This window comes from Chenopodium quinoa, unplaced genomic scaffold, assembly GCF_001683475.1.
Source record: "Chenopodium quinoa cultivar QQ74 unplaced genomic scaffold, ASM168347v1, whole genome shotgun sequence".
Classification (NCBI taxonomy): Eukaryota; Viridiplantae; Streptophyta; class Magnoliopsida; order Caryophyllales; family Amaranthaceae; genus Chenopodium; species Chenopodium quinoa.
Window position 1 is genome coordinate 2,729,867 of NW_018742205.1, and position 25,759 is coordinate 2,755,625.

Consider the following 25,759-nt stretch of genomic DNA (forward strand, 5'->3'; position numbering starts at 1 on the left):
GAGTCGTATTATAGAAAATAAGATAATTATCAAATAAATCAACGAGATTCTGAAGATGATATTTTATGGGGTATTTTTTATATTATCTCCTTATTTACATATATTTGACACCCAAAAATTAACAAAATTTTGGTATCTACCAGAAAAATATCACAATTTTGCTTGATGGTTTGTATCAAATGTGGTCAATTAAATAAGATACTCGTAATTAAGATTAGATTGAAATTTCTTTTTAGCCAAGGTAAAGGAGAGCTTGTTATATACATCCGGGTGTACCGTATACCCATGAGTATTTTGTTCTCATTTTGATGATTGTTTTTTATTTAATCATCAAATGAAAAGCAAACACTAACCTTGGGTTATTTGGGTGTACGGTACACCCAGATGTATATAACAAATTCTAAAGGTAAAGAGATGGGTCCTTGATCAACCCTCTAGCATTTATTTTCTTTCGGCCACGCCCAATTTTAGGGTTAACGGATTTTTATTAGGAGTAATTTTTACGTGGTAAAATATTATAAATAGAGCAATTTCATCAATAAAAAGAATAGTTAACTTTTACTATGTATATTAATGTAATGATTAGGGAGAAAATTACATATGTAATCATCAGGGAGAAAATTACATTTGTAAAAATTATTAAAATCGACTTATCCCTGACAAATAACAATATACTTCGTATATAATAATAGTATAACATTGAAGATCTAATTTTCTCAATGGATAGAATTTGTACACTCCTTTGTGTGAGATAAAATAAAGATCTTTGTTACAAAAGTGAGCAAGTATTTATAGCATGAAAGTGGAAAAAAGTTAAAATCTCGAGCACCAAAGTGAGATTACCAAACCATTGGATATCAAAATAAAACAAAATTTGATACACAGGTCACCAAAGTGGAATTATTGAAACCTCAATGCACCAATGTGGTACTACTCGTATGCCAAACCTAAAACAAATACGAGTATTTACCAAGATAAAAAGATCGCGAAAGGCATATGAAGTAAAACAGAGCTTTTTCCATGGCAGCATAAAGAATTTTTTATACCAGAATAGAGTAAGAGTTCCAAAGAAGCTCAACCTTTAAGTATTTAGGAAATAGTTCAAACAATAAAAAGTTATTTGTACTCTAAACGAAATTATAGCAAGCCCTCAACAAATCAAGAATTGAGATTTGGCAGGCTGGATTTTTTTGCTCACATTCCCCAAACCCAAAAACCTCAGTAGAACCCAGTCAGTCTTCGAGCCACATCATGTCATTGACTGTATGGAGGCATAGCAGGTGGCTGCGGCAAGCCATTTGGGTTCTGCATATGCATTGTTCCAGGTCCCATTTCGAGTGGCATTGACCCTGGTGGCAAGGATCCTGGCGGCATGGTGCCAGGAGGACCAGGAGGTGCAGCACCAGGTCCAGATGGCATGTTGTATGGGTAATTTTGCATTGGCATCTGCATGTGCATATGTTGAGGTGGTGCCCAGCCTCCTGATGAAGGAGGTGGTCCTGGATATTGCCCACCATTATAAGGAGCAGCAGTAGCTCCCGACATTGGCCCTCCTGTTGGCTGTTGTCCGAGAATTGAGGGTTGAATCATGGCCCCATGTATAGGAATTGTATAGTCTCGGCTTCTGTCATTGTTTACCTGGAGTTTCAGACATACACAATCAACAATGTTTACACATCAAAGAAGAAAAGTTCTTGCAAAATTAAAAATGGACATCACTGTAACAGAAGTTAAAATTACATCAAAAACTAACTGTGACTTTTGAGTAAAGCAATTCCAAAAAAATATACGAATGACACATGGCAAGCCAAGCAAATCCAATGAAACCTTCTTGACAAGGAAAAAACATTAGAACTTTTAAGTACATCATAAAACATATATGGATCTGCAATAGGTTCACTCATTTCTCTTCACTCTACAGTTTCCTAGGGTGTTTATTGAGCAAAGGTTTAAAGTAATGTTGAGATATAAGAAGCAAAGAACAAGCAGGAATTAGAATTAGATGCATAGTTTGTAGCCTGAATGAATTAGAAGTAGATGCATAGTTTGTAGCCTGAATGAATTAGAAGTAGATGCATAGTATGTAGCCTAAATGATTTTTGAACTCACTTATTAATATATAAGCACATCATAATTTTTCTTTTATATGAACTTCATAGGTAGGATGACTAGGATCCTTTAACACGTTTAAAAAAAATAAAAATAAAAAAATAAAATAAAAAAAACACCCATGATTAAAAAAAGTCCTATAACCAAATTACATCCAACAATGGAATCAAAGAGGTAATCGGTGTTGGCTGTATCAATTTATCAAAGAAAATATTGCTAATACACAATTCAAAAGAGAAAGTAGTACTCAGTACCTTGATACTTAAATCAGTGTGCCGTGAATACGATAGGTGGAGTTTACAAAACCCTCCATCATATATGCAATGTCCCTCAAGTGCTTCTTTTGCAACAACAGCTGTCTGAACATCTGTGGAAATCACAAAGTTTAGTCTTTCATAGCACAGATCCTTCTAAGTAGCCCAAGATTCACAAGGACTATATTATCAGCAGCAGTTAAAAGACAAGTTGTCTGGTTTTGCCAATATGCCTTCACCCCCCTACCTCCCCCCCCCCCCCAAAAAAAAAAAAAAAAAAAAAAAAAAACACACACACACACACACACACAAGCGAGAGAGAGAAGCAGACAACAAAACTAGTGGTCTATTTTACATCAGAGATTCCGAGCACATAAACACTCCTCCCCAGATAGCAAGCTTCATGCATGCTATATTCCAGCTTCATTTTTAACAGCTACATAATGAGTGACGAATGATAGCTAACACACTTTTAGGTGTACTATCTAGGAGACCAAAAATTCTAAAATGTTAACCCATAGCAGGAAAATAGGTATCTCCAATATTATACCATAAATTGCCAAGATATCTCATTTATAAGTATAAATTTCATCTAGCTAGTCTCAATAGAACCTTCTTTAGATAATGAAACCACAAAAGCATGTTCCTTGATTCATACAGGAATTTCGAAGAGAGAAAAAGCAGCGAAATCCTTTCAGAGAAGAGAAAAGGAGCCATAGAAGAGAGAGAGAGTACTCCCTGGCCCCTGCCACTCAGCGCAACTAGCAGCTACTTTTGAGAAAATGCACACTGCTGCAGCATAGGGAAGCCTCAGGCAAAGAGATGACACCAAGAACCCCAGAGATGATAAACAAATTATATGGCTCATGTTAGAGATTGAGAAGTTGAAAAGCTAAAGAGGAGAAAGAGAGCTGAAGGAGAGACGAGAAGGAAGTTCCAACTCCTTACCACATGCAAGTTATATGGATGATATAAAAATCCATGATGTTTCCTGTGCCCAGCATAATTTAATTTATCAAGGAATATTTCCAGAAAATTTATCAACCATAAAGGCATGCCCTTTTACATTGCTATGGACATAGGCATCAGCAAGATCATAACCTTCTTAAAAGCTAGAGATCTATTTTTGAACATTTTTTTCATAGTTGAAATCTTGAAAACCATAATAGACAGAAATACAGCCCATAAGTTTGGCACTCACCAGGGTATTGAATCAAAGCTTGCAGCCCTCCATTTTTTTCAAACATAGCAATCTTTTGCACAAGTCCAAAGGCAGAAAAGACCTAGAACAAGGAACGAAATCAGTAAATGACACTATCTGCAATACCCTAACGGTCTGTTTGGTAGATGGCCATAAATGATGGTAATGGGTGAATGAATTTGTAAGGAAAATCTAAGTCCATTCCCATGGTAACGCTAGCTCACCCCAAATTGACCATTTTTTCTTTACAAATTTTCATTCCCACCTAATACCTCCTCCCAAGTGGTAAAGGATGGTAATGAAAAAACATGAAGAAAACACATACTTGAGGATAAAATTGCAGTACCATGGAGATTACAAGGTTAATTTCCTTCCTAATTTACACTTACACTTCATTCCCATTACCACCATTTATTATCGACTACCAAAGGGGCTGTAAAGGTAAATAACCATATTTAATGACAATACCGTGTGTAGGACATCTAACGTGACAGCATACTGCATGTTCTCAATGGATGCCAATAGTACATTACTCTCAGGTTCCAGCTTTTTCCCATCCACACCCACACTAAGCTGCAAAGATGAATAATGTTGGCAATCAAAACATAAGAGTAGAGAAGGAAGAAAATATAAATACAACAGTAAAAAATTTGCCACCCGCATGAAGTACAGATTTCCAGCCAACAACCTTGTAATGCATGAAACTAGCTAGATTCTAGAAACATCTGGTTGTAGTAGCATGTGTAAGCACAAGCACATGTATGAGTGTTCTGTGTGTGTACACATAAACATATGAAAACAGTATCTACACAAGCACAAAAATGGTTATTAAAGAAATTCTTGCTCTAATTGTCAGCATGTAAATCAAATGATAATTACTTTGAACATTAATCAATATCTTTCAATTTAAAGGTGTTAAACATGCAATTAAGAATGCTTATGTGATTAATATAACTATTCAATTCATTCCACATCTGTAAGCATACTACACAGGAGGTGTTTGGTTCACAATATTTTGGTATAGGGTATGGGTTTAGAATGACTAAAACCCATACCATGTGTTTACATTTAAAACTCATACCTCAAACCCCCCCAAGGGTATGGAGTTTTAAAAGTAAAAAAAATCATTCCAGAATATTTACCAAACACGTGGTATTTAATATCAAGATCCAAATCGATACCACTATGATTTCATTCTAAATTTCAAACCCATACTAACTTGTGAGCCAAACGCCCCTACAGCTGTTTTAGGGCAACTATGGTAAATCACAATTATAGTGAACTTTACCAAACTGAAAGAGAGCGAATTATTTTCAAGACAACTTAACTAGCAACGTGGAAGTTTATTTCGGGACAGAAGCAATAGTTCTCTGAACCAGGACACTTTTAGACGAACGTAAAATGTCCATGAAAGGAAAAACAAAAAACCTATCACCAGGAAAAGAGGGGAGAGGGGGTAAAAGTTCAAGATTGTATGCCTTACCTGACCAGCTGCATCTATAGCAGATGGGGCAACCGGAAGGTATGGATTAGTGTAATCCCTAAAAAAACACAGATCGATAATAAATTATTGTTCACAAAAGAGATACTATAATTGAGACAGTAAAAGTAATAAAGTCAAATATCTGTCAGCACTTTATAAAACAATAACAGCAAGGAGAAATTTACCTGCTGCGGTGACTCTGGAATTTGACGCTCAAATCAGTATGTGCAGAATAAGTTATCCTGAGAGTGCAGGGCCCAACATGCTCTGGAAGTAGGTACCTAAGTCAACAGCAAAAAAATCAGCCACAATACTAAAAACATACACTTTCACATGACAAATTCATTCATAACTTTGTAAACCATATAGCCAGGTAATCTGACAACTTGACAAGCATAAGCACGGAGAAGGAAACCCTAGACCGTAAAATACTAACACTGCATGTATGGGACACCATACACCCATCAGCTAATATGCTATCATGAGATGCTATATACCTTTGGGATGACCCTAAGTGTGGACACCTCACATCTCAACACAGTTATTAAGATAAGAATTTAGAGTGTAATTGATAAGATTTTTACTTTCTTTTTTTTTTTTTTTTTGTGAGTGGGGGATTGGGGGGGGGGGGGGGAGGTTTACCATAATATTCACACACAGGAATCTAAGACTATCAATGAAAAATGATGCGAGAAGGATTCTCACAACTTCAACTGATTCCAGCGCATACAGGATTGACATGCATAGTGTAAGATCCACTAAATGTGGACAACGCCTGAAGCCACACAATAAATCCAAAATCACCTTGGGATGCTTCTTGAATCAAGAGCATTCTTTGCAGAAGACGCAGTTTCTGTGTCAGAAAACTGAATCAACGCCTGCAAGGAGAAAGAGAGAACAGAGTGAGGCTTCATTTTCAGCAAGACATGCAGAATAGCACAATGATTTCTTAAATAACCACTATCAGCAGCAGCAGTGAAAAAGGATGATAAACTACAGGAAAGGAGCATAGAGAGGAAGAAATAAAAAAAGAACAAAAAATAGAAGATTTGCCTGAAATCCAGCTGTCTTTTCAAAAGTTGTAATCTTGTGCACAAATCCAAATGCTGAAACTACCTGCATCAGCAATATCTCATTCAGAAACAAACATGTCTAGAGAATAGGATTGAAAACAGCATCAAGATAATTATAACGTCAGCCTATTCTTTGTGTATTGAAAAGGAACAAATATACTCAATCCCGGAACAAAAAATACTTAAATGCAATACAAAAGGTTTCATCATCAGTAAATCTACAAAGCTTAATGATGTACAAATATAAATAGACTTGCATCTAATTTGATGTCAATGAAAGTAAAATTTTCACTGTTCTTTAGCATTTGGCTCATAATAGACTAAATTGTCCGCACTTCAAATAGTATGTACATAGAATCAAGATCCAACCAAGGAGGAAGCCTCTTTAGAAGAATTCTTCTAGGTGTTGTTAAATCCATAACAATGGCAATCAAGGAGAAAATTCAGCTCACATCAGCACACTATTGGATTAAAAATAAACTCACCAATCTTGAAATTGGGGTGAAAAGTTAGCTCGAGGTCATTACATATACAACCCTATGCTTAAGGGCTTAAGAACATTATGAAGTGCAACTGAATAAATCATCTTAAGCAAATGTAAGTATTACTACAGCAAGTAACAGCCAAACATTACCAAGTCATGACAGAGGTTGAGTTCCCATACCAGGTTCCAGAATATTAGATCAGACTATCGAGTCAGAATATGCCAATCAAAATGTCTACATAGTAGGCACCGGGCTACATAGGCATCCTTCAAACAATGCCTTAACATCAAAATCTTCAGGAAGATAGAGAGCAAAAAAGATATTGCACGAAGAAACTAAAGAAACACAACATGTAGCAGGTTGCCAGGTTGTATACAAAACAGAATGATACTGAACGTTTAAAATTATATTCTATGTACAAGAATTTAACAAGATTTACTATCATCAATCAGGATATTACTGTAATTTAAAAAAAATATATAACAGGACATTCACACAAGGAGAGAGGATGCACAACAGTACAGCATAATGAGCACTCATAACTCTTATGAACTGTAGAGGTAGATGAAAGAAGGAGAAAAGTAGGGAAGAAAGAGGCAGTGTTAGGAAAAGGAGAAAGGAGACAAACACACATGCGCTCTTTCTCCCGACGCATTAAGCTGCCATCGAAGATATATCCTTGACAAGGGCCTGCTGATCCATTTACACTCATGTCAAATAAATGGCTTATTAAGTATGACCAACTATAGCCTAGTCCGAAAAACTAACCCCAAGGATCTCTGCAGTCAGCTGTATCTCATATCATAACATGGAGGAGCATATGTGGGACTTACCAAGTGTAATACTTCAATACTGACTTGCCGAGCTTCATTTCCCTCAATGGTAACCAATAACACATTTCCTGCAGTGTCAGCAGTGGTCTTATTGTTCACAATTTCTTGTCTATTGGAATACTGTAAGTACACAGTTTTTCCCCGTATTTGAGCAGGTTCTGATGATGAAGCATAGTAGGATATCATGGCAATGGCCTGATTAAGGTCCGCCTGGAAAAGAAATAAACATGTATATCAATCATGACATCCAGACTCCAAACTTAACAGTCAAATAGGGGCACACCAAACTCCATCAATTCCAGTCTATGTTCCACTTAATCTGACACGACAGAAAGTGGATATGATAACTTCTTTCCAGCTTCCTCAAGCAAGACCTCATGAGACTTGATCATAAGATTCAACAACAAATACAGAAGACTAAGCACAGGATTTGTCATGTCTGCACAATATATAATCATACTAAAATCTTTTGTTCACCTAGAATATGATATCAGGCTTCCATTTCCACATTATCCTTCACTCCAATCAATCTACCATACTCTGACCACATAAACACTATATCGCAATAATGCAATTAAAAAAGATAGATTTTCTTTATTGGGAAATTCAATTATGATAACAGCTCAGATAATCAGATAAAGGAGTACAAGCAAAAGAGGACAAACAGTCATTTAAAACCAAAAGAATAAATTACAGATTAACCCGGTTCCTATGAACGTATCCTTAATCGAGTAATCCTTGAAAACCCCAAGATAGCTTTACTTATAAAATTAAAACAAAAATAAAAAAAAATTACACACAGAAGGTAAGCATCAGCTACTTACTAAATCTCACCTCAGTAACGAAGTTTCAATGCTAATCAGCCCTTGTCCAAACAATTTGTTATCAGTAATATTTAATTATTTATTACCAAGTAAATTCCTTTACAATGCCATTTTCCTTCTTTTAGTTTTGGGTGGGTGGGTGGGTGGGTGGGGGGTTGGGGGGGGGGGGTGATGGTCAGGAGAGGTTGGTGTTGATAGTAAGACAGCAATATTATTGGCACTTACAAATTCGATGAACGCTTGATTTTTGTTGGCCCCAACATTGCACTTTGTGTTGACAACTTTACCAAAAGGCTTTCCCAATTCAATCAGCTCCTCTTCAGTGCATTCCCAAGGCAAGTTTCTCAAATGAAGCACCTTTGATGGTGGTTGGGTGTAACGGAACTGTGGCTGACTCGACACAGATGCCATTACACAAGTAGCCCCACACAGATGCAGCAATAAACTCCTGCAGCACAAGGTCAACAACAGCTGAAAATTTCCAAATTAAATCAATCACCAACTCAGATTAGCTATGTGTAGCATTTCCGGTTTGACAAACATTTACTACCATTTTATTTGGGAGTAGGGGGGTTGCAGCATTCACAAAATATCATTATATCCAGCATTTTCTTTAAGAAATTCATTACCAAAATTTCCAAACCACACATTTTTGATATTTTAATTAAACAGTCTTTAAGCTAAAAAATTGACCTTCGATTGGACATCGCACAACTCTAAATTGAGGAAGAATAGTTATCAACTATTTATTATTTCGTCCTGATTGACAAAATGATGATATATTGAAAGGCAAACTAGGTCCATTATACAGCTTAAGGATAGTGTTATTCAACATAATAAATAAATTAGGCAAAAAAAAATCTTTTATGATACCCAATTTATGATTTTTCAAACTCTTCATTTCACCTCAAATACTCATGATCCTCATGGCGGATACTCAACATTCGGACTTTGATTTGACACGTGGACACTAAATTTTTCGCCAGAGTTAGGCAAAATTTTCATAAATTGTCCATGCCTGTCACTTGGACACATACCGGAGAATTCCACTTCTAGCCGAGTCTAAGTAACAGGCCTGCTCTACTAGAACGAGAGGACGATTCTGGTTATTTGTTTGACATTTGGACACCTCATTTCTCGCGAAATTTAGGCAAAATTTTCATAAATTGTCCGAGCCTATCACTTGGACACATACCGGTGTATTACACTTATAGGAGTTATAGCCGAGTCTAACTATCTAAGTAACATGGGCCCTGCTCTACTAGAAGAAAAAAAGAAGGAAAAAAAAGGAGGATTCTGGTTATTTACTGAGCATGGGGACGATATGGTTTGTTTTTTTTTTTTTTTAATGGATAAAAGACAGATGGTAAATTTGAGATTTTATGACATTATTCTCAAGCTCGATTCATAAAACTTGAAAGAGGTCTCAATATTAGATTTAAAAGTTATTATAAGGATGTATATTGCAATAACTTAATTTATTTTGAAAACAATATAATTCAAAGTGACTTATATTAAAACCTCCAAGTGAAAATTTTTCCTTAATTTCCGTCATAATTTTCACTGTGTAGTGATATATTCAAACCCATACAAATATCCTATCATAATATAGAATAAAACCATAGTATTGCATATCCTATCAATGAAGAATATAATTCAACAATCCATTTTCTCATGCAATCATGTGGAGTGTATAATCAAATATTAGGCGAGCTAAACCTTCAAGCCAAGCCCGAATAATCATAGGATCGAGCTACAATATACTCGTAATAGACAGGCTCGGCTCGAAGCTCGAATTGCCTCAAATATTTTTGGCTCAGCTCGTGGGCTAGATTAGGGTCAAAAAGTGCAACACGTTAGCAACCGAATCAGATTAGGATCAGAAGATCAAATAAAATTCTTCTCGCAATCTAACTTAATTGCACATAGCAAAATTCTAGCACCAAATTCACTCGTTATAATCTTTCATAACTTCAGAAATTATAAACAATAATTTAATTGCCTTTGAAGAACCCTAAATTGACAATACTGACAATTAATTTACGACAGTAAGAAATTAAACCCTAGATTGTGAATTTGGAATTCGATTATTAAAGAAATTGGAACAAAACATCATACCTCAGAAGTTGCTTCAATGGAGGAGAATAAGCTCAGCAGCTGCTTCAATGGAGAATTCAGAGTGCGGTTCAATGGAGGAGAGAGAGATAAAGAGACGCAGCGTAAAAGTGAGAACCTCCAAATAGAAATAAAATAAAAATGAAAACATGGGAGGATGAAGATTAATGAAACGCATCATATAATGTCAACCGTTAGATCTAATTAGATCAACGGTTATCATTGTATTTTGAGGATAAATCCTCGTAAAGTGTAAAAACACATTCTAAATAAAATCGGAAACTTTGTCAAAAAATAAGCCAATCATTGCCCGATTAGCTTAAAATAAGTCAATCTTTTAATTAATTCAAAATAAGTCAAACTTTACTATAACACTAATTTTATTAAGCCAGTTGACTGGTAACCGATTAAAAGAAAAGAAAGGAGGTAATTAGTTTCGAAAGACACTCCATTTCCCTCTCAAACATTAAATCATTAATTGAGACCCTCAACTACCCTCTCCCTTTCACTCTGTCACCCGCCATTACTAAGCTTCAACCATAATAGTACTGCAAAGGACGTAAGCTTGTATGAGAAGGGAAAAAAAGCCGCTTTTTGAAGACGAAGAGGACATCGCATTTCCCCAATTGGCAACTACTGCAAGAGGTCATCTCCATATTGTACGGTTATTGTACAATTACAAATATGAATTGTAAACCCTAGCTTATTCCTTTTTTTTTTTGAAATTATGATAATGGTGATGAATTGGGAAGATTAAACCTTTGCTTCGAAATTGCCAGTAGTTCAAAATTGCTATTTGCTCTGAATTTCTATAATTGATATTAGCACGATGTATTTGAAATTGGAATTGAAATTTGGCTTAATTGCGAACATGATTTAGGCATTTGATTATGTTTTGAATTGGGTTGAAATATTGTGATGATTGTTGTCATTACTGGCATAATTGTATGCGTTTTTTGGTTAATTATAGGGGAGATAGATGGGAGTATTTGATATAATCTCTGTACGATTTTGGCATGGTGGAAGTTTTAAACATGTTATTAATGGGGAATTAGTTTACATGGGAGGGAAGGGAAAGACTTATGACATTGATCCAGATGAGCTTTGTTATTTTGATTTAATTGACTTAGCTAAGAAGTGTGGGGATTATGAATTAATAGGTGGGATTTTTTACTTGGTGCATGGGATGAGTTTGACAACTAGGTTAACGAAGGCTGTGAGTGATGAAGATGTTCTTGGAATGGATGAAGATGAAGATGTATATGTTTTGCACTGTGAAATACAACTTGAAATTGCCCCTATGGAGAAGCCTTTTGAGTCTAAAATATTAGCACCCTTAAATGCCCTAATCTCCCAGCCTTTATCAATTAAAAAATTAACACCCAAGAGGACCTTACCATTATTATTAGTCCTAACTAGATCTAGTCCAAGAAAAAAAACTGCCCACTCTTGACTCCAACTCACATAAAGTGACAACACAAACCCATAAAGATGTTGCCACCTCATCTATTTTGACTCATCCTGTCCAGTAAAGTCATGCAAAAGAACACACAACACAACAAAACCCTAAACACATCTCCCAGCCTACTTCTAACCAAAACAGATCTGCACTTGAGGAGTATGAGTGGGAAGACTGCAGACCAGAAAGTCCTTTGACAATACAACAGCTTGTAGGGTTCAGTGAAAGTGATGACGATGATAGTCTTTACCAACTAGAATATGATGATGATGATTAATTAGAAAAAAGACTATAATGTTGATGGTGAGTTTGATGATGATTTGGAGCTAGATCTAGAGTTGAATAGTGAACAAGATGAGTTATTTGAGGATGAGGGTGAAGCTACTGAATCAGAGACAAGCGACGAAGAATATAAGACAACTAGGGAAAGAGTGAGAAATTACAATAATATGTTAAAGGAGATTGCTAATCAGGCTGTCAAATATGCATGTGAGGTTAAAGAAGCTGCAGAAGAAGTGCCTACTGAGAATGTAACTGGTGCATCTGGTTATGTTAGTGAATATGATAGTGGTGATGAGGAAATTCACACACCTGACAATGGTGAAGATGGTGCTGGTGAGGGCAGGAAAAGGAGGGGGGTTCTTGTGAATCCTAATAGTGATTTCAGTAATTTCAGGTGGAGAGTTGGGCAAAGATTTGCAACCAGGGGAGACTTTAAAGATGTTGTTGCTAAATATGCTATTATGCAAGGTAGAGATGTAAGCATTGTGATCAGTAACAATAATAGGAGGCAACAACTAGAGGTAAGGTGTGTTTAGGGGTGTTCCTTCTATTTGTACTCTGCCTAGCATTCAAGATTAGCAACATATATAGTGAAAAGGGTGGATGAGAAACACAGTTGCCATAGAAACATGAAGAAAAATAGGCAACTTAAATCCACATGGGTAGCAAAACAATTGTTAGAGGTATTCAAATCAAGGCCTCACTGGCTAGCCAAAGAAATACAAGAGACAGTTAGGAGAGCATACAAGGTAGTTGTGGGAAAAGCATTTGCATACAAAGTGAAATATTATGCCCACGGAATGCTTCATGGGTCAATGAAGGATCACTACAAGAAGTTAGGAACGTATTTAGAGGCTTTGAAGGCTGCTAGTCCTAGGACTAAGTTAGATTTGGTGACTGTTGTGAACAAACCAGACCATCCTCCTGTTTTCAGAGATTGTTCACTTGCTATGAAAGGTTGGCATAGGGTTGGAAAGAGGGATGTAGAAAGGTGATTTTTGTGGATGCTTGCTTCATCAAAACCTTTCTTGGTGGTCAAATTCTATCTGCAGTAAGTCGAGATGCCAATGACCAGATGTATCTAGTAGCTTGGGCTGCTATAAAAGCTGAGAATATTCTTTCCTGGGAATGGTTCTTCACCAACTTACAGCAATGTTTAGGACTTGAAGATGGAACTGGAATTGCCATCATTAGTGATGAACATCAGGTATTGTTTTGTTGCCTTACATTATTGTTTCAAACCTTAACTATATTAAAAGTTTCTTATACAAGTGTTAACATGACTTGATTATATTGTGTGTTGTTTTGATATGCTATTGTGTGTTGTTTTGAAACCCGTGTGAAGGCTATTCTAACTGATGTTGCAAAGGTTTTACCAAAAGCAGAACATCGACATTGTGCTAGGCACCTTCATTCATTGGCACAAGAGCTTTAGGGGTGATGAGATGAAGCTGCTTTTTTGGAAGATAGCCAAATCTTATAGTCTTACAGACTACAATGAAGCATTAGATGAGCTAGCTGAGATTAATGCAGATGCAACTATTGCATTTAAAGGGTACAATCCTAACCTTTTTTGTAGGGCTTTCCTAGATAGTTCAATCAGAACTAATGCCATTACCAACAACATGGCAGAAACATTTGACGCCTTACATAGTTAATGCTAGGACTAAGCATCTCATACATATGCTAGAGGATATAAGGGTAGCTTTAATGCGGCGATTGGTTGTAAAAAGTCAAGCAACGGAAAACTCAACTTCTAGCCTATGTTCTAGAGTTTAGGCTAGGTTAGAAAAAGAGAAGGTTAAGGCAGCATAATGTGAAGTTTTACCCTCTTCAGATCATCTTTTTAATGTTAAGTACTACTTCGATTAGTTGATTGTGAATTTGGAGGCAAGGAGTTGTACATGTAGAAAGTGAGATATGTTAGGAATCCCTTGTTGTCATGCTATTTCTTGCATTTTTTTCTCTAACAGAGATGCTGAATCATTTGTAAGTGATTGCTACAAAAGAGAGGTGTATTTGAAGGCATATGCAGGCTCTATTACACCTTGTGAGGAGAGGCAGTGGCCAGAGTTTTGTGCAACTTGGACCCCCACCTATAAAAATAGGGCCAGGTAGGCCAAGGAAGAATAGGATTAAGGGCCCATATGAACTTCCTAAAAAACCTGGAACACCAAGCATGGTGGGTATGGAAATGACTTGTTCCATTTGTATGGTGAAAGACCATAGTAAAAGAAGATGCCCAAATAAGGACTCACCTGTTGTTAAGGAACCACAGCCTAAAAGGCCCAGGGGCAAACCAACACATTCTGTTGGAACTGCATCTATCATAACACCTACCCCTGCCACACAAACTGCATCATCAGTTGCTCCTCCCACACATCAGCACCACACTTCTATTGCAAACCCTACTCAGTTAGGAAGAGGAGGAAGAAAGATTACAACAGGTGAAGGATCAAGAGGTGGTAGGGGTGGAATAGGGAGTTCAACCAGGGGTGGGAGAGGTGCTATAGGAGGGGGAAGAAGTAAAGAAAAAGTGCCTGCAGGTGTTGGAGTATACTTTGCAACAGATGGCAGTGTTGTAACAAATGTAAGTGTAGATTTTTAAGAGTACTCTATAATTTCATTTGGACTTAAGTTTGCTTTGCAATATTTTTTTTTCCTGTTTATGCAGCCATCTAAGAGTAACAAGAGGGCAAGAAGGGTGACTGAACCACAGATGCATGGTACACAATCAAGTCAAACTTCGAATTTGCATCAACCCACTCAATAGCAAAGAAAATCTAGTGCTCAAGTTATGAATTAGTGAATCTGGTTGTAATGTATTTCACCTTGCATCTTATTTGATGAACAAAGCTCTATGTTAGCATTTTGGAATGACTATCATGTTATGTTGTCTGTATTGCTGCTATGGCTAAACTTTTGTAATTTACATCAATGTTATGTTGCCTGTACTGCTGCTATGGCTAAACTTTTGAACAAGTAAAGTATTCAATCATGCTTATTGTAATAAGCATTGACAAATTTGCAGAATATGATAATATATTTCAACAAAATCCAACTCTTTATTTAATACCATAAGGCAGAAAAGCATATAACATAACTGTCAATGGCACTTGCACATTCTTGTTACACAACAGACATACTACTATCTACTTTAAATAGAAAAGAAGAAACGCAAAGAAAATTCAAGAAAATAGAAGTGCCATTGAAAAGTTCTTCTCATTCCTTGAGCACCTCAATAATTCTATCCTAATTTGGCCAAGTTCAGTCTTAAATTCTTGCAGATATTCCTCTAAATTTTCCTTTTTCACTTGTAATTTCTTTATCTTCTCTTCCAACATTTTTTTTTTCATGCTCCAATTCAGCAATGGTTGTGTCTCTCTCGAGTATCTGATATTAAACATCTTCACCATCGTTTATGTCTGAGATCCACCTAAACATTGCACACTGAGTATCCTACAACACCAACAACAAATTCATAAGCAACCAACATTAACCCTAAACAGAACACAACAAATAAGTTGAAATACTTACGAGCCAAAATGGGCAGCCATAAAACTTCCTTCCCACATTTACCCCCTTCTTCACTGTCCTTGGCACAACATTCCTCCCACAATTGCATTTAATTACAGGGTCTGCAACTCCCCTAGAGTTTGAAGATGAACTTGATCCAGATGAATGTTGCCGCATTATCCTAAAATTGAGATTAGATTACAATAGAAGGATGTGAGAAGAGAAGGGTTGTAATTTTGGGGGATTTTTTAGAATTAATCGAAGAACAATAAGGAGCAGGGGATGGAGATTTTTTTGGGAATTAATCGCAAAACAATAAGAAGCAGGGGAGGGGGAATATAAAGGGGAAAGAGATAAATACTAAAAAAAAAGAAGGAAAAATCAGAAAACCTACAACGGTTATATCCACGTCCGCATTTTATTTGTTGTTGTAGGTAACAAAGTCAATTGGCTTAATAAAATTAGTCTTATAGTAAAGCTTGACTTATTTTGAGTTAATTAAAAGGTTGACTTATTTTAAGCTAACCGGACAAAGGTTGGCTTATTTTAAGCCAACCTTTTCCAATAAAATTACTCCATAAAAAAATAAAATAAAAAAAGATTAGTGTTGTATAATTTACAGTAATAGATAAAGAAAATTTCTTCACACTTCATAATAGGATGGTTATTGAATAATGTGTTTTTTCAATCCCTAAAATACTCGTATAAACGGTGTGTTAACAACTTACCACTAACCCAAGATTATTGTAATTAGATCTTATGTAAAGCACCACACCATTACTTGAAGAGTTGAAGGTATAATGTGCTATGCATAAAATCTATTACAATTCTATAATGTGTTAAGTAAAGTGTCCTGTGAATATTTTAAATTTTCTTGAAAGGGTAATGTGTTATCTTAATTTATTATGTTAACATAGCACGATGGCTCATTTAGTGGTAAGATGAGAATACTATAGTATTAACTAATTCAAACGCATGGCAAAAGAATTAGTGGTAAGATAGGATATTATTAACAAATCCGAATGCAAGTGTATGAGCTTTTTTCCTCATAGTCCTTGGACCTCGACAGGGTTTGATCTGAGTTGATTTATCTCGTTCCTTTTTCTCAAAAAAATATAAAAAAATAAAAAACTATTTTGAATGAAATGTTTTTTCCTCGTACTTTTGTTGCTTCACAATGCATAAGCCATAAGGATTGTTTTTCAAGGAACTTTGTTGAGTTATGAATTATTTTTTAATATATCATGGAAATTCTTTTTTGAGCTTTTCATTTTTTCAATCAATTTTAAAATTCAACTTAAGGCAATCAAAGCTCGCCCTAGTTGATCTTTATGATCAACATATTTTGTCAATCTAGTGCTAAGTCATAACAGCTAACTCATACTTGTGTTTTGTCAGCTGCTTAATCACCAACAACATAGGTCATATCATAACTCCGTTTGCTAACGTTAATAATGGTGTCCAATTTGCTTCCTCCATTGAAGCTACCAACGATAGCACCATCTAGGAATAAAATTATACAAAGATCTAAACCTTGTCCAAACTAGTTGATCTGGTCTAGGTTTTAGATTGGTTTGTACAAAAGGTGTGTGGGTACTAAATTAGACGCTATTCAATCTCCCCTAAACTCTGCTACTTCGTATTTCTTCAACTTGACCGAGCTTAAGCTTAAATCCAAATGTGCAAGCTTTTACTTTAAACTGATCTTAAACAATTTAGGTGTCGTTTGGTTGTTATGGGAATTTACTTCCCATAGGAATTTGTATTTCATGAAAATTTAATACCTACATCAAATTCCTAGGAAATGCATAAAATTGTTTGGGTTGCATGAAGGAAGATGCAAATCATGAGAATTTTGACTTACCAAGGGGGGGTTGGGTAATTAACTTCCCATGTTATGTGGGAAGTCACAATTCTCATAAATTTGCAATTCGCTCATTTACACTTTTTATTGTCAACTAAACAACTCTTTCATTTTCAAATTCCCATGATTTTTCACTTCTCTTATTTTCTTTGTGCAACCAAACAAGTCCTTAAAATTTAAACAAAAGAAGCATGAACCTAGTAAAGTATATACGAAGTACTTCGTATTAGATTAGTCCAAATATGTCTGGTTTACTCCAAATTTTTGGCCTGTTAATATATTGGCTGCATTCCATTTTGATTAGAACATACACTACCAAAAATCATTATCATGATCTACTTTAAAATCCATTATCATGACATTCATGAGATTGATTTACTGGCCAGTACTCCGTAGTATGACTAAAATGATTTTCTTAAAATTACCCCATTAATAATTAGAGAATTTTCATTGTGTGAGTGATAAGTGCAATTTTAGCACTTAAATGCTTGTCTTTTAGTAAATTTATCATATCACTAGAAATTCACCAACGGCCTCAACATATAAATGCCGTAATACCTACGAGTAACTTGCTACTGTATTACCTATTTACAAACCATGATAGAAAAAAATTCAGTTACAGTACCTTTATACGCTATAATAACCCGAAAAAAATGCAATCAGAATGTTAAAACTCTATAAGAAAACCAATTAAAAAACTACTACAGCTCGCCTTCATTCACCGGGAGTATCTTCCCTTCAAGCTGCTCGATCCGGATTTCTTTGGCCAAAAGCACCGCACCTCCGACGAACATCACCAGGCTCCCACCGGCCCCAACCCCGACCCAAACAAATCTATTAGGTCCCTGCATAAAGATTATAGACAAACCTTATCAATAACGGACTTTATTAATAACAGACCTTATCTTGTTTCTTATACATATTGTAAACCAGCAACTAAGGGCCTGTTTTTCAACTTTTCTGTTGTCAATTTTGTAAATTATGGTGATTTTAATAAGTTTAACCAATTTGTGACTAATTATATGACATATAACACGTGAAGTATAATTTTGAAAAACAAAAAACCAAAAAAGAAAAGCACAACCATACCAAACGAACTCTTAACAATCGAATGACACGATTCGAAAACCCGAAAACAAAATTACTACTGGATACCTCGATGTTGATTGTGCCCAGACAGGAAGGAATTGAGCCAAAAACCACACACACAAAAGCAGCCCACTCGTAAACGCGAAGTTCCTTGTAACATGGAGCCTTGGCATTGATTTTGAGCAACCATAAACACACCACCATCAACAAGGCATAACCAAACATAATAACCGTATGCCCATCTTTCGAGTACGACGTAAATTGAGCAAGAAACCCCAGTAATATCATAACAGAACTCCACATATAAAATGCTGCAGCAACTTTCATACAATACATCCTGCTCAAACAGTGGGAACAATGTCAATTAGAGCAAGTTCGTCTATGAAATTCTAATCAAAATCACTTTCTAAACAAACAATTGAGTTAAACCCTAATTGATTAATGATCAAAAACCCTAAAGATTAAGTTGAATTGAAAAACAAGCATCCTAAATATTTCCGATAAAATTGATAAACTAGGGTTCTACAACGACATTGGTGATGCAATTGGGCGTAAATTAAACAGTATATCAGTAATTTCTAATTAAAGTATAATCAAAACCCAAGAAATTATAAAGAGAGAAGATGTACCTCGAAATTGATGAGCGAACATAGAAAAAGCTTCTCCGGTGAAACTTGTCAAATCTTGGTTTATTTTATTTTATTTAATTAATTAATTAATTTATTGTTTTTTTTTTTTTTTTTTTTTTTTTTTTTTTAAGGGTAATGCTAAAAAACACTTTTAAAAATTGTACTACCTCCGTTAATTATTATGTGCAACAAAGACTTATTTTATATCTCACAAATAATACCCCTTTGTTGCACATAATAATTAACGGAGGTAGTATAAAATTAGGAATTCATGACAAAAACACGCGTAGATCAATATAATTAGTGTGTTTTTGTCATGATTTTCTAAATTTAAACAATTTTCTAGAGTGTTTTTAATGGTTATATGTAGTCTTAAGGACTATGTATAACATTTTTTTTTAAAGGTTTTAGTATTTGGTTAGTAGTAAAAATCTTTATCTGAATTTATGAAAAAACGCTATTATCTAACGCTTTTATACTTCCACAGTTCCACGTAAGGGGCTGATAGAATTCCTATTGGAAGCAACGAATGGTCGAATGTTGATTATTTTCAGGCCTATTAGGCCCGGTTCACTTCACCTTCAAAAATAATATTCAGTAAAAATAATTTCAGTCCAGTAAAAATAATTTCAGTTCAGTAAAATTCAGTAACTTTAAAGAAGAAATATAACAGCAAATCAGTAAAAATAATTTCAGTTTAGCAAAAAAATTTCAGTTCAGTTAAATTAATTTCAATTCAGCAAAAATAATTTCAATTCAGTAAAAATCATTTCAGTTCAGCAAAAATAAGGTGAAGTGAACGGGGCCTTACTCCCTCTATCCCATAATTCATGACATAGTCAAACATTACACACATGTCAATGCACTACTTTGACTTTAATTTTATAAAATTAAATATTAATGAAAATTATTTTAAAAATTACATTATGAAACTTTATATTAAAACCTATCTAACAACATATCTTATGATAAAATATATTTTTATTAGGTTAGTCAAAAATTATGGTCAAACCTAATGCATGAATAGTGAAAAAAAAGTCCAACGTCTCATGTATTATGCGCCGTAAGGAGTAAAATAAATAGGAAATACTCCGTACAATTTTTATGTTTAATTAAAAAATTCGAAATATATATATAAATATATAGGGGAGAGATTCAGTGAGAAAAAGTGTCTATGTGAGAACACTATTATATATGAGAACTAATTATAACCATTAGATCATACAAGATCCAACTACTGAGATTGTTCAACTAGTAATGGCAATAATGTAATCTTAAAAATAAATACATCAACTCCAATAACGTATAATTTGTATACTCCTCTTTCTCTCTCTACAAAACTTGAATTGAAGGTGAGATTTCAATGGAGACAACTGAAGATCGACAATTTCTCTCTCCTCTTGTTCACTACTACATAATTTCAGTTAATACTTTTTAGATTTCTCTTAATTTGATTTTAATTTTGGTAATTTCAATTGAATTCCCAATCTTCTTGTTTTGATTTTTGTAATTTTGATAATTTCAAATCATCTTGTTCGAATTTTGATAAATTCAAATCAACTTGTTCGAATTTTGATAAATTCAAATAATCTTGTTCGAATTTCTCTTAATTTGATTTTAATTTGTCCCAAAATAGTATTTTTGTCATAATTTACTAATTTGATTTTTTAATTTTCGATTTTTATATTCTGAAATTTTGCAAATTGATAGCCCTTAATTTTGGTTATTCGAATTTAACATTCTAATTTTTGCTGAATTTTTAGAGTTTAGTGTTTCCAATTTAGGGTTTTTGTATTTCATGAGCAAACAAAATTAAAATGAGCAAATAGAATTAAAATGAGCAAACAAAATCTAAATGAGCAAAATATAAAGATCTAACAGAAAGAAAACACTAAAGCAAGTACTGAAAGCTGAAAGAATTCATCAACTCAAAATGAACAGAAATTCATCCATTGTAAGTGCATTAATCACATGGAACACTTAATGATCAGTACATATAACATAACTAAAAAATTTCACTAAACTGATACCTACCAAACTATCAATTCTAACTGATTTTTTCATCTAGTATTGTTCTTAGCCTATTGCCTCTATTTCTTTCTTGAGATAACAGAGGTTAGCTACAAAATTATAACAAATAATCTACTATGTCTTACTACTATGATAATGTTATATAGACTATAGAGTAATTCCCCCTTAGGTGTTAACCGTTTGGTAAAAAATTATTGACACTTTCATATATTGAGGTTTGACCTTACTCAAAATACTACTTTGGACATAGTGAATTTGTGTATATTATCATATTTTCATTCGGATTTCTTTCTTGATTTTTTGCAGATTCATAATTAAGTTGATAATTATGGATGCACAAGTAAATATCACCAAAATTCTTAGAACGTGTATACCTTAAGTTTTGAACATATTGAGGGAGTTATGAGATTTTATATTTAACCATGACTTCTACTGGGAGTACAGGACGCTGTATTTTCCTCTTTATTTATCTTATGCGCAGGACGTTCAGTCACTTTATGTGACATTTGCCTAACCGGTTAGCTCCCGGTGTACTTTACCTCAATATATTTGAGGCAGAGATTTGGTTGGAAACCCGTTCGATGTGTAATCAAAAGTAAATGAACATTGGTATTTGTCTAGTTAGGTGTTGAATGTTTTGTATGCTTGTAAACAGATGCAACACGGTAAGTTGTGTGATGATTGGATGAAAGCATGTTAGTGTGTTTTATTACGCTTATGTACTAGCATTGCTGATTGTGTGTTTGTATGTTTGTTTGACATTGTCTTTACCTTGGCCCAACGACGACCCATTTAAGGTGAAGCATTTTTCATGAAGGGCATAAGTGAAGAGCGAATCATGCTTAGTTCTCATAGGAATATGATGAGTTTTATTTGCTTTGAATATTATTTATTTTATTATGCTCATGAGACTAACGCAAAGGTTTTCGGTAATTGTTTGGTTTAAAGGGCCTACATTGGTTCCAAGTTGTAGGTTGACTTCGTTTGACTTTGTTTGGTTTTTATTTTCGTTTGGTTTGACTTTAAAGTAGACTTGTTTTAAATGTTTTTTAAAGATGGTCTTCCGCTGTGTGTGTCTTTGATATTTGCCTTAGCCGTTTTCACGGTGGCGGTAATGTCTTAGATTTTCCTATTTCATATTTTTAAAAGGGAAAAACAGGTATTTTAACGGAAAGTAATTTCTAGGGTGTTACAAAGTGGTATCTGGGAGCTTAGGGTGAGATTTTTATTACCACTAAAGCCAAACATATTTTAAAGTGTTTTATTTCAAACTTGGTCAAGTGCTTATTTAGTTAAGTATTTTAAAAAAGGGTTATTTTCACTTATTTTAATTTTTGGAAATCGGAAAAATTTATTTATTACACACCTACTTATAATCGGAGGCTTAAAAAAATTTGGCATAAATAATTGACAAAAGCTAACAAACGTTCTCAAGGTGTTAAGATATTATAGTGAATTAAAACATTAATTGCACCGATCGATGGGTGATTTTGGCATACATTTCATACTAAAACTAGTTCTAGCAACAAACTTGTTACTCAAATAGGTCGAGAAATGATTTCACAATCATCAATATATAGTTCATCAATATGGAGAAAGTCATATACATAATACATTGCTCCATCCGCTATATATTACTAGCTCCTTCAATTCAAGTGTTACCAACAAGAACATCTTTGTAAGGGGTTGCCGGATTAGGCCCTTTTGGCTCAGCCCCTGATTGTAATCTATGAGAAGAAAGATTTTCCTCATTCATTAGAGGAACTCGACCTTCTCTCACTCGAATTAACCCTTCTTGAGCCCCTCCTCGTAGCTTCTCCAAACGTAGTCCATTCATTTGCTGCATCTTAAACACCTTCACCACATTCATTAATCCTCCTATGAACAATAGTAAGCTCCCAAATATGCCCAACCATACCCATGATTTACCCTGCATGATTTTAACATTATGTCATTAGTTGAAGTCATAAATTTATAATGTATGTACAATAATTTAATCAGCGAAAAACATACAGACAAATTATTAGGTTTCATGACATCAATTTAAGAATGAAGAGCCCTGTTGTAGTTTATATGATCAGTAGTACATCAAAACATCCTCAACTAATATAAGACTTGGGGAGCTTGTTGATGATTTGGGTCGTAACAACCATAGAGTTAGCTCGCAAGATAAAGGACAGGGAAATCAGAGCACTATTCGGGGAAAAATGACTTACAAGTAACATGAGGCCATGGTAAATCCATCTTGATTGCTCGCGGCTATTGAGAATTGCACCAACCACAAACAATAAGCTTGCCAATAAAAAGGGAATGTTGACACTCTCTTGCAAAATTTGAATATGGCCATCAGCTCTTTCGTAGATTTGACATGAATTGTGTATCGAACCAATAAGCCATAAAACTGGCCCGGCAATCAGCATATTCAAGGCATGCTTTTCTAAACTGCTGTAATAAACACCCTTCTCTTCCTGCAGGTAATTAGTGTTGTAAGAAATCCTAATTAGAATACTACAGATAACATACATAAAAAGATCTCCACTTTGCTTCTTACTTACTAAATCTTCACTGGGTTAATTAGTGGTCAAGGTGCTCTTGTAGTCTTGTGCTCGTGTTATTTAGTAGAAGAGAATTTACCCACATTGCCTTAGCTGCATCTATATCCACTATCAATAAATCTTTTGTGGAGTCAAAACTATGCGAAATTGAATCCCGTCTATATTATTGCTCTTTGTGATCTCCTCTCTCTATTAATTAAATAAATAAATCAAAAAATATCCTCTTTGTGATCTCCTCTCTCTATCAAATAAATAAATCAAATATCTTGTCATTGCGGCGGAAGAACCGATGCCAAGTTTAATAAATTACTTATAATATATTTCAATTTAAGCAAACCATCAAAATGGGAAGACACAAGATATTTCCTAATGGCATTAGCTATTTAGCTATGTAAATTAAAAGTAAGAACAAAATTGATTAAATATAAGATATATTTCACGGTTCTATGAATATTGCAAAATTTAAACTTTTGAACTATTTTTCACACTCCCATTTGACCATGCATTTAACATATTAATTAATACAGTCTATTTTACATGTTGGAAAATAAAACATACTCTGGTTAGGTTCATCTTAGTAAACACTTTCAAAATATCAATAGTAATATTCCTAAATTTAATAATAATATTACATGCTTATTTGCATCCTTAAGAATTGCATATATCATTAAGGGTATCAAATTTTAGCACGTTGGCAAGTTGCAATAGTTAGGTAACGGGGGTATATACTCGTATACGACACGAGTATCAAGTGTAACAAAATAAGTTTAAAAAAAAACATACCAGAATGAGTAGGAAAAGGATGCCTAATAAAGACAAAAGTGAGCCAAAAATCTGAACAACAGGAACAGCAAACTCAACAAGAGCAAGCTGAATATCAAACTCCATCAACGGCAACCGGAAATCGATTCCGGCAAGGTGGGCCACCAGATCATGAACATTAACGGCGGTGATAAGAAAATAACCGATCAATAGTAGGAGAAGGCCAGATTTGGGCTCCTTAGAGAATTGGGCTATAAAGCCCATTAATAACACGATTGTACCAAACAAGTATAGCCCAGCATTCATGTATTCTGATCGATTTCTTGCTAGTCTTGGCCCATATAGCCTGCTCTCTCTTGCACTTGCTAGTTTCACCATTTTTATTTTATTTTTTTTAAATTTTGGATGGTTTGATATGATAACTTTATGAAGAAAAGATTATCATAAGACATAAAGTTTATATGATGATGATAAGAGAGAATAAATAATGATATAATAGTGATGGTGAGAAGCTAAATTCATGAAGTTGAAGTGATACGTGTCTTCATGCATGGAAGTAGGGTGCTTATATGTATACCAATACAAGCTAAGTGTAAGATTTACATTGGTTTGACACGTTTTATTAATTTTACACTTTGTATTTTTCTTTTTAAAATTAGCTCAAAGCTTTTAATGCGCACGAGGAGGTGGTTTATTTAAGGAATTGTTAAATGACGCCTCCATTACTGACCGAGGTGTACATCAATTCGGCTGCCTAGTAATAAGGATTGAGCCTTGGGGTTTAATCCTTATTAGGGACACTTTTTATTCTTCTCCTTGATCGTAAAGTGCTAACCTGTAAACTCGATTGAATTAACCTGTGAGAGTTTTTGGTCCAAGTAGTTCGTCTTATCTATCTAAAGAAATGTACAAATAGCATAGTTAAGAACATTAATCTCATTATATTAAATAACATACTCTTTCTGTTCCTATTCATTTGTCTCACTGACTTTTCATAGTTTCTTAAACGCGTTTTAAAACATTCAGAATACTTCGTACTATCGTACATATCCACATTTTACTTTTTCAGTTTTTATTTAAGTGGTCTCTGACCACATCTATAGATACAACATTTTGACCATTATAATATCTTTAACTATCGAAAAACACATTGATGCAAAATTTTGACCATTATAATATCTTTAATTATTGGAAA

General features: G+C 34.5%; 4 protein-coding genes and 1 long non-coding RNA gene across 7 annotated transcripts; 1 reads left to right on the forward strand and 4 right to left on the reverse strand.

The window, feature by feature from the left end:
* Window positions 1-939: 939 nt before the first annotated feature.
* On the reverse strand, window positions 940-10,532 carry LOC110729151 (polypyrimidine tract-binding protein homolog 2-like). Of its 3 annotated transcripts, XM_021908876.1 has the most exons (11): window positions 10,381-10,532; window positions 8,488-8,710; window positions 7,439-7,648; window positions 6,101-6,163; window positions 5,852-5,925; window positions 5,233-5,328; window positions 5,048-5,105; window positions 4,033-4,137; window positions 3,565-3,646; window positions 2,364-2,476; window positions 940-1,638 (listed from the first exon to the last, which is right to left on the reverse strand). In XM_021908876.1, the coding sequence occupies exons 2-11, from the start codon at window positions 8,671-8,673 to the stop codon at window positions 1,255-1,257; spliced, it is 1,371 nt and encodes a 456-aa protein (XP_021764568.1). In that variant the 5' UTR covers window positions 8,674-8,710; window positions 10,381-10,532; the 3' UTR covers window positions 940-1,254. The 3 variants fall into 3 exon arrangements, with proteins under 3 accessions (XP_021764568.1, XP_021764576.1, XP_021764582.1); XM_021908884.1 differs by lacking the exons at window positions 8,488-8,710; window positions 10,381-10,532 and adding an exon at window positions 7,238-7,298 and having other exon boundaries at window positions 7,439-7,555; XM_021908890.1 differs by lacking the exons at window positions 8,488-8,710; window positions 10,381-10,532 and adding an exon at window positions 7,238-7,295 and having other exon boundaries at window positions 7,439-7,525.
* Window positions 10,533-10,765: 233 nt separating this feature from the next.
* On the forward strand, window positions 10,766-15,020 carry LOC110729179 (translation initiation factor IF-2-like). Its single transcript, XM_021908902.1, has 2 exons — window positions 10,766-14,708; window positions 14,793-15,020. The coding sequence occupies exons 1-2, from the start codon at window positions 14,148-14,150 to the stop codon at window positions 14,889-14,891; spliced, it is 660 nt and encodes a 219-aa protein (XP_021764594.1). The 5' UTR covers window positions 10,766-14,147; the 3' UTR covers window positions 14,892-15,020.
* A 143-nt stretch (window positions 15,021-15,163) lies between these two features.
* Window positions 15,164-16,051, reverse strand: LOC110729197. Its single transcript, XR_002512829.1, has 2 exons — window positions 15,656-16,051; window positions 15,164-15,577 (listed from the first exon to the last, which is right to left on the reverse strand). It is a non-coding gene; the product is annotated as an uncharacterized LOC110729197 (long non-coding RNA).
* A 1,876-nt stretch (window positions 16,052-17,927) lies between these two features.
* LOC110729189 lies at window positions 17,928-19,439 on the reverse strand. Its single transcript, XM_021908910.1, has 3 exons — window positions 19,217-19,439; window positions 18,654-18,924; window positions 17,928-18,343 (listed from the first exon to the last, which is right to left on the reverse strand). The coding sequence occupies exons 2-3, from the start codon at window positions 18,921-18,923 to the stop codon at window positions 18,200-18,202; spliced, it is 414 nt and encodes a 137-aa protein (XP_021764602.1). The 5' UTR covers window position 18,924; window positions 19,217-19,439; the 3' UTR covers window positions 17,928-18,199.
* Window positions 19,440-22,723: 3,284 nt separating this feature from the next.
* Window positions 22,724-25,116, reverse strand: LOC110729172. Its single transcript, XM_021908896.1, has 3 exons — window positions 24,586-25,116; window positions 23,464-23,715; window positions 22,724-23,177 (listed from the first exon to the last, which is right to left on the reverse strand). Exons 1-3 carry the CDS (start codon window positions 24,940-24,942, stop codon window positions 22,899-22,901), a joined length of 888 nt encoding a protein of 295 aa, XP_021764588.1. The 5' UTR covers window positions 24,943-25,116; the 3' UTR covers window positions 22,724-22,898.
* Window positions 25,117-25,759: the final 643 nt, after the last annotated feature.

What these genes read in the sequence shown, in the direction of transcription:
- LOC110729151 (XM_021908876.1), bottom strand. Translation starts at nt 8,673, where the DNA reads ATGGCATCTGTGTCGAGTCAGCCACAGTTCCGTTACACCCAACCACCA. An exon ending in AAAAGACAGCTGGATTTCAG is followed by an intron (nt 5,926 to 6,100) that starts GCAAATCTTCTA and finishes TTCTCCTTGCAG; the next exon opens with GCGTTGATTCAGTTTTCTGA. An exon ending in GATTCAAGAAGCATCCCAAG is followed by an intron (nt 5,329 to 5,851) that starts GTGATTTTGGAT and finishes CTGTTGACTTAG; the next exon opens with GTACCTACTTCCAGAGCATG.
- LOC110729179 (XM_021908902.1), top strand. Translation starts at nt 14,148, where the DNA reads ATGCAGGCTCTATTACACCTTGTGAGGAGAGGCAGTGGCCAGAGTTTT. An exon ending in ATGGCAGTGTTGTAACAAAT is followed by an intron (nt 14,709 to 14,792) that starts GTAAGTGTAGAT and finishes CTGTTTATGCAG; the next exon opens with CCATCTAAGAGTAACAAGAG.
- LOC110729189 (XM_021908910.1), bottom strand. Translation starts at nt 18,923, where the DNA reads ATGTATTGTATGAAAGTTGCTGCAGCATTTTATATGTGGAGTTCTGTT. An exon ending in TGGGCACAATCAACATCGAG is followed by an intron (nt 18,344 to 18,653) that starts GTATCCAGTAGT and finishes ATCTTTATGCAG; the next exon opens with GGACCTAATAGATTTGTTTG.
- LOC110729172 (XM_021908896.1), bottom strand. Translation starts at nt 24,942, where the DNA reads ATGGTGAAACTAGCAAGTGCAAGAGAGAGCAGGCTATATGGGCCAAGA. An exon ending in TCCTTTTCCTACTCATTCTG is followed by an intron (nt 23,716 to 24,585) that starts GTATGTTTTTTT and finishes AATTACCTGCAG; the next exon opens with GAAGAGAAGGGTGTTTATTA. An exon ending in ACCATGGCCTCATGTTACTT is followed by an intron (nt 23,178 to 23,463) that starts GTAAGTCATTTT and finishes AAAATCATGCAG; the next exon opens with GGTAAATCATGGGTATGGTT.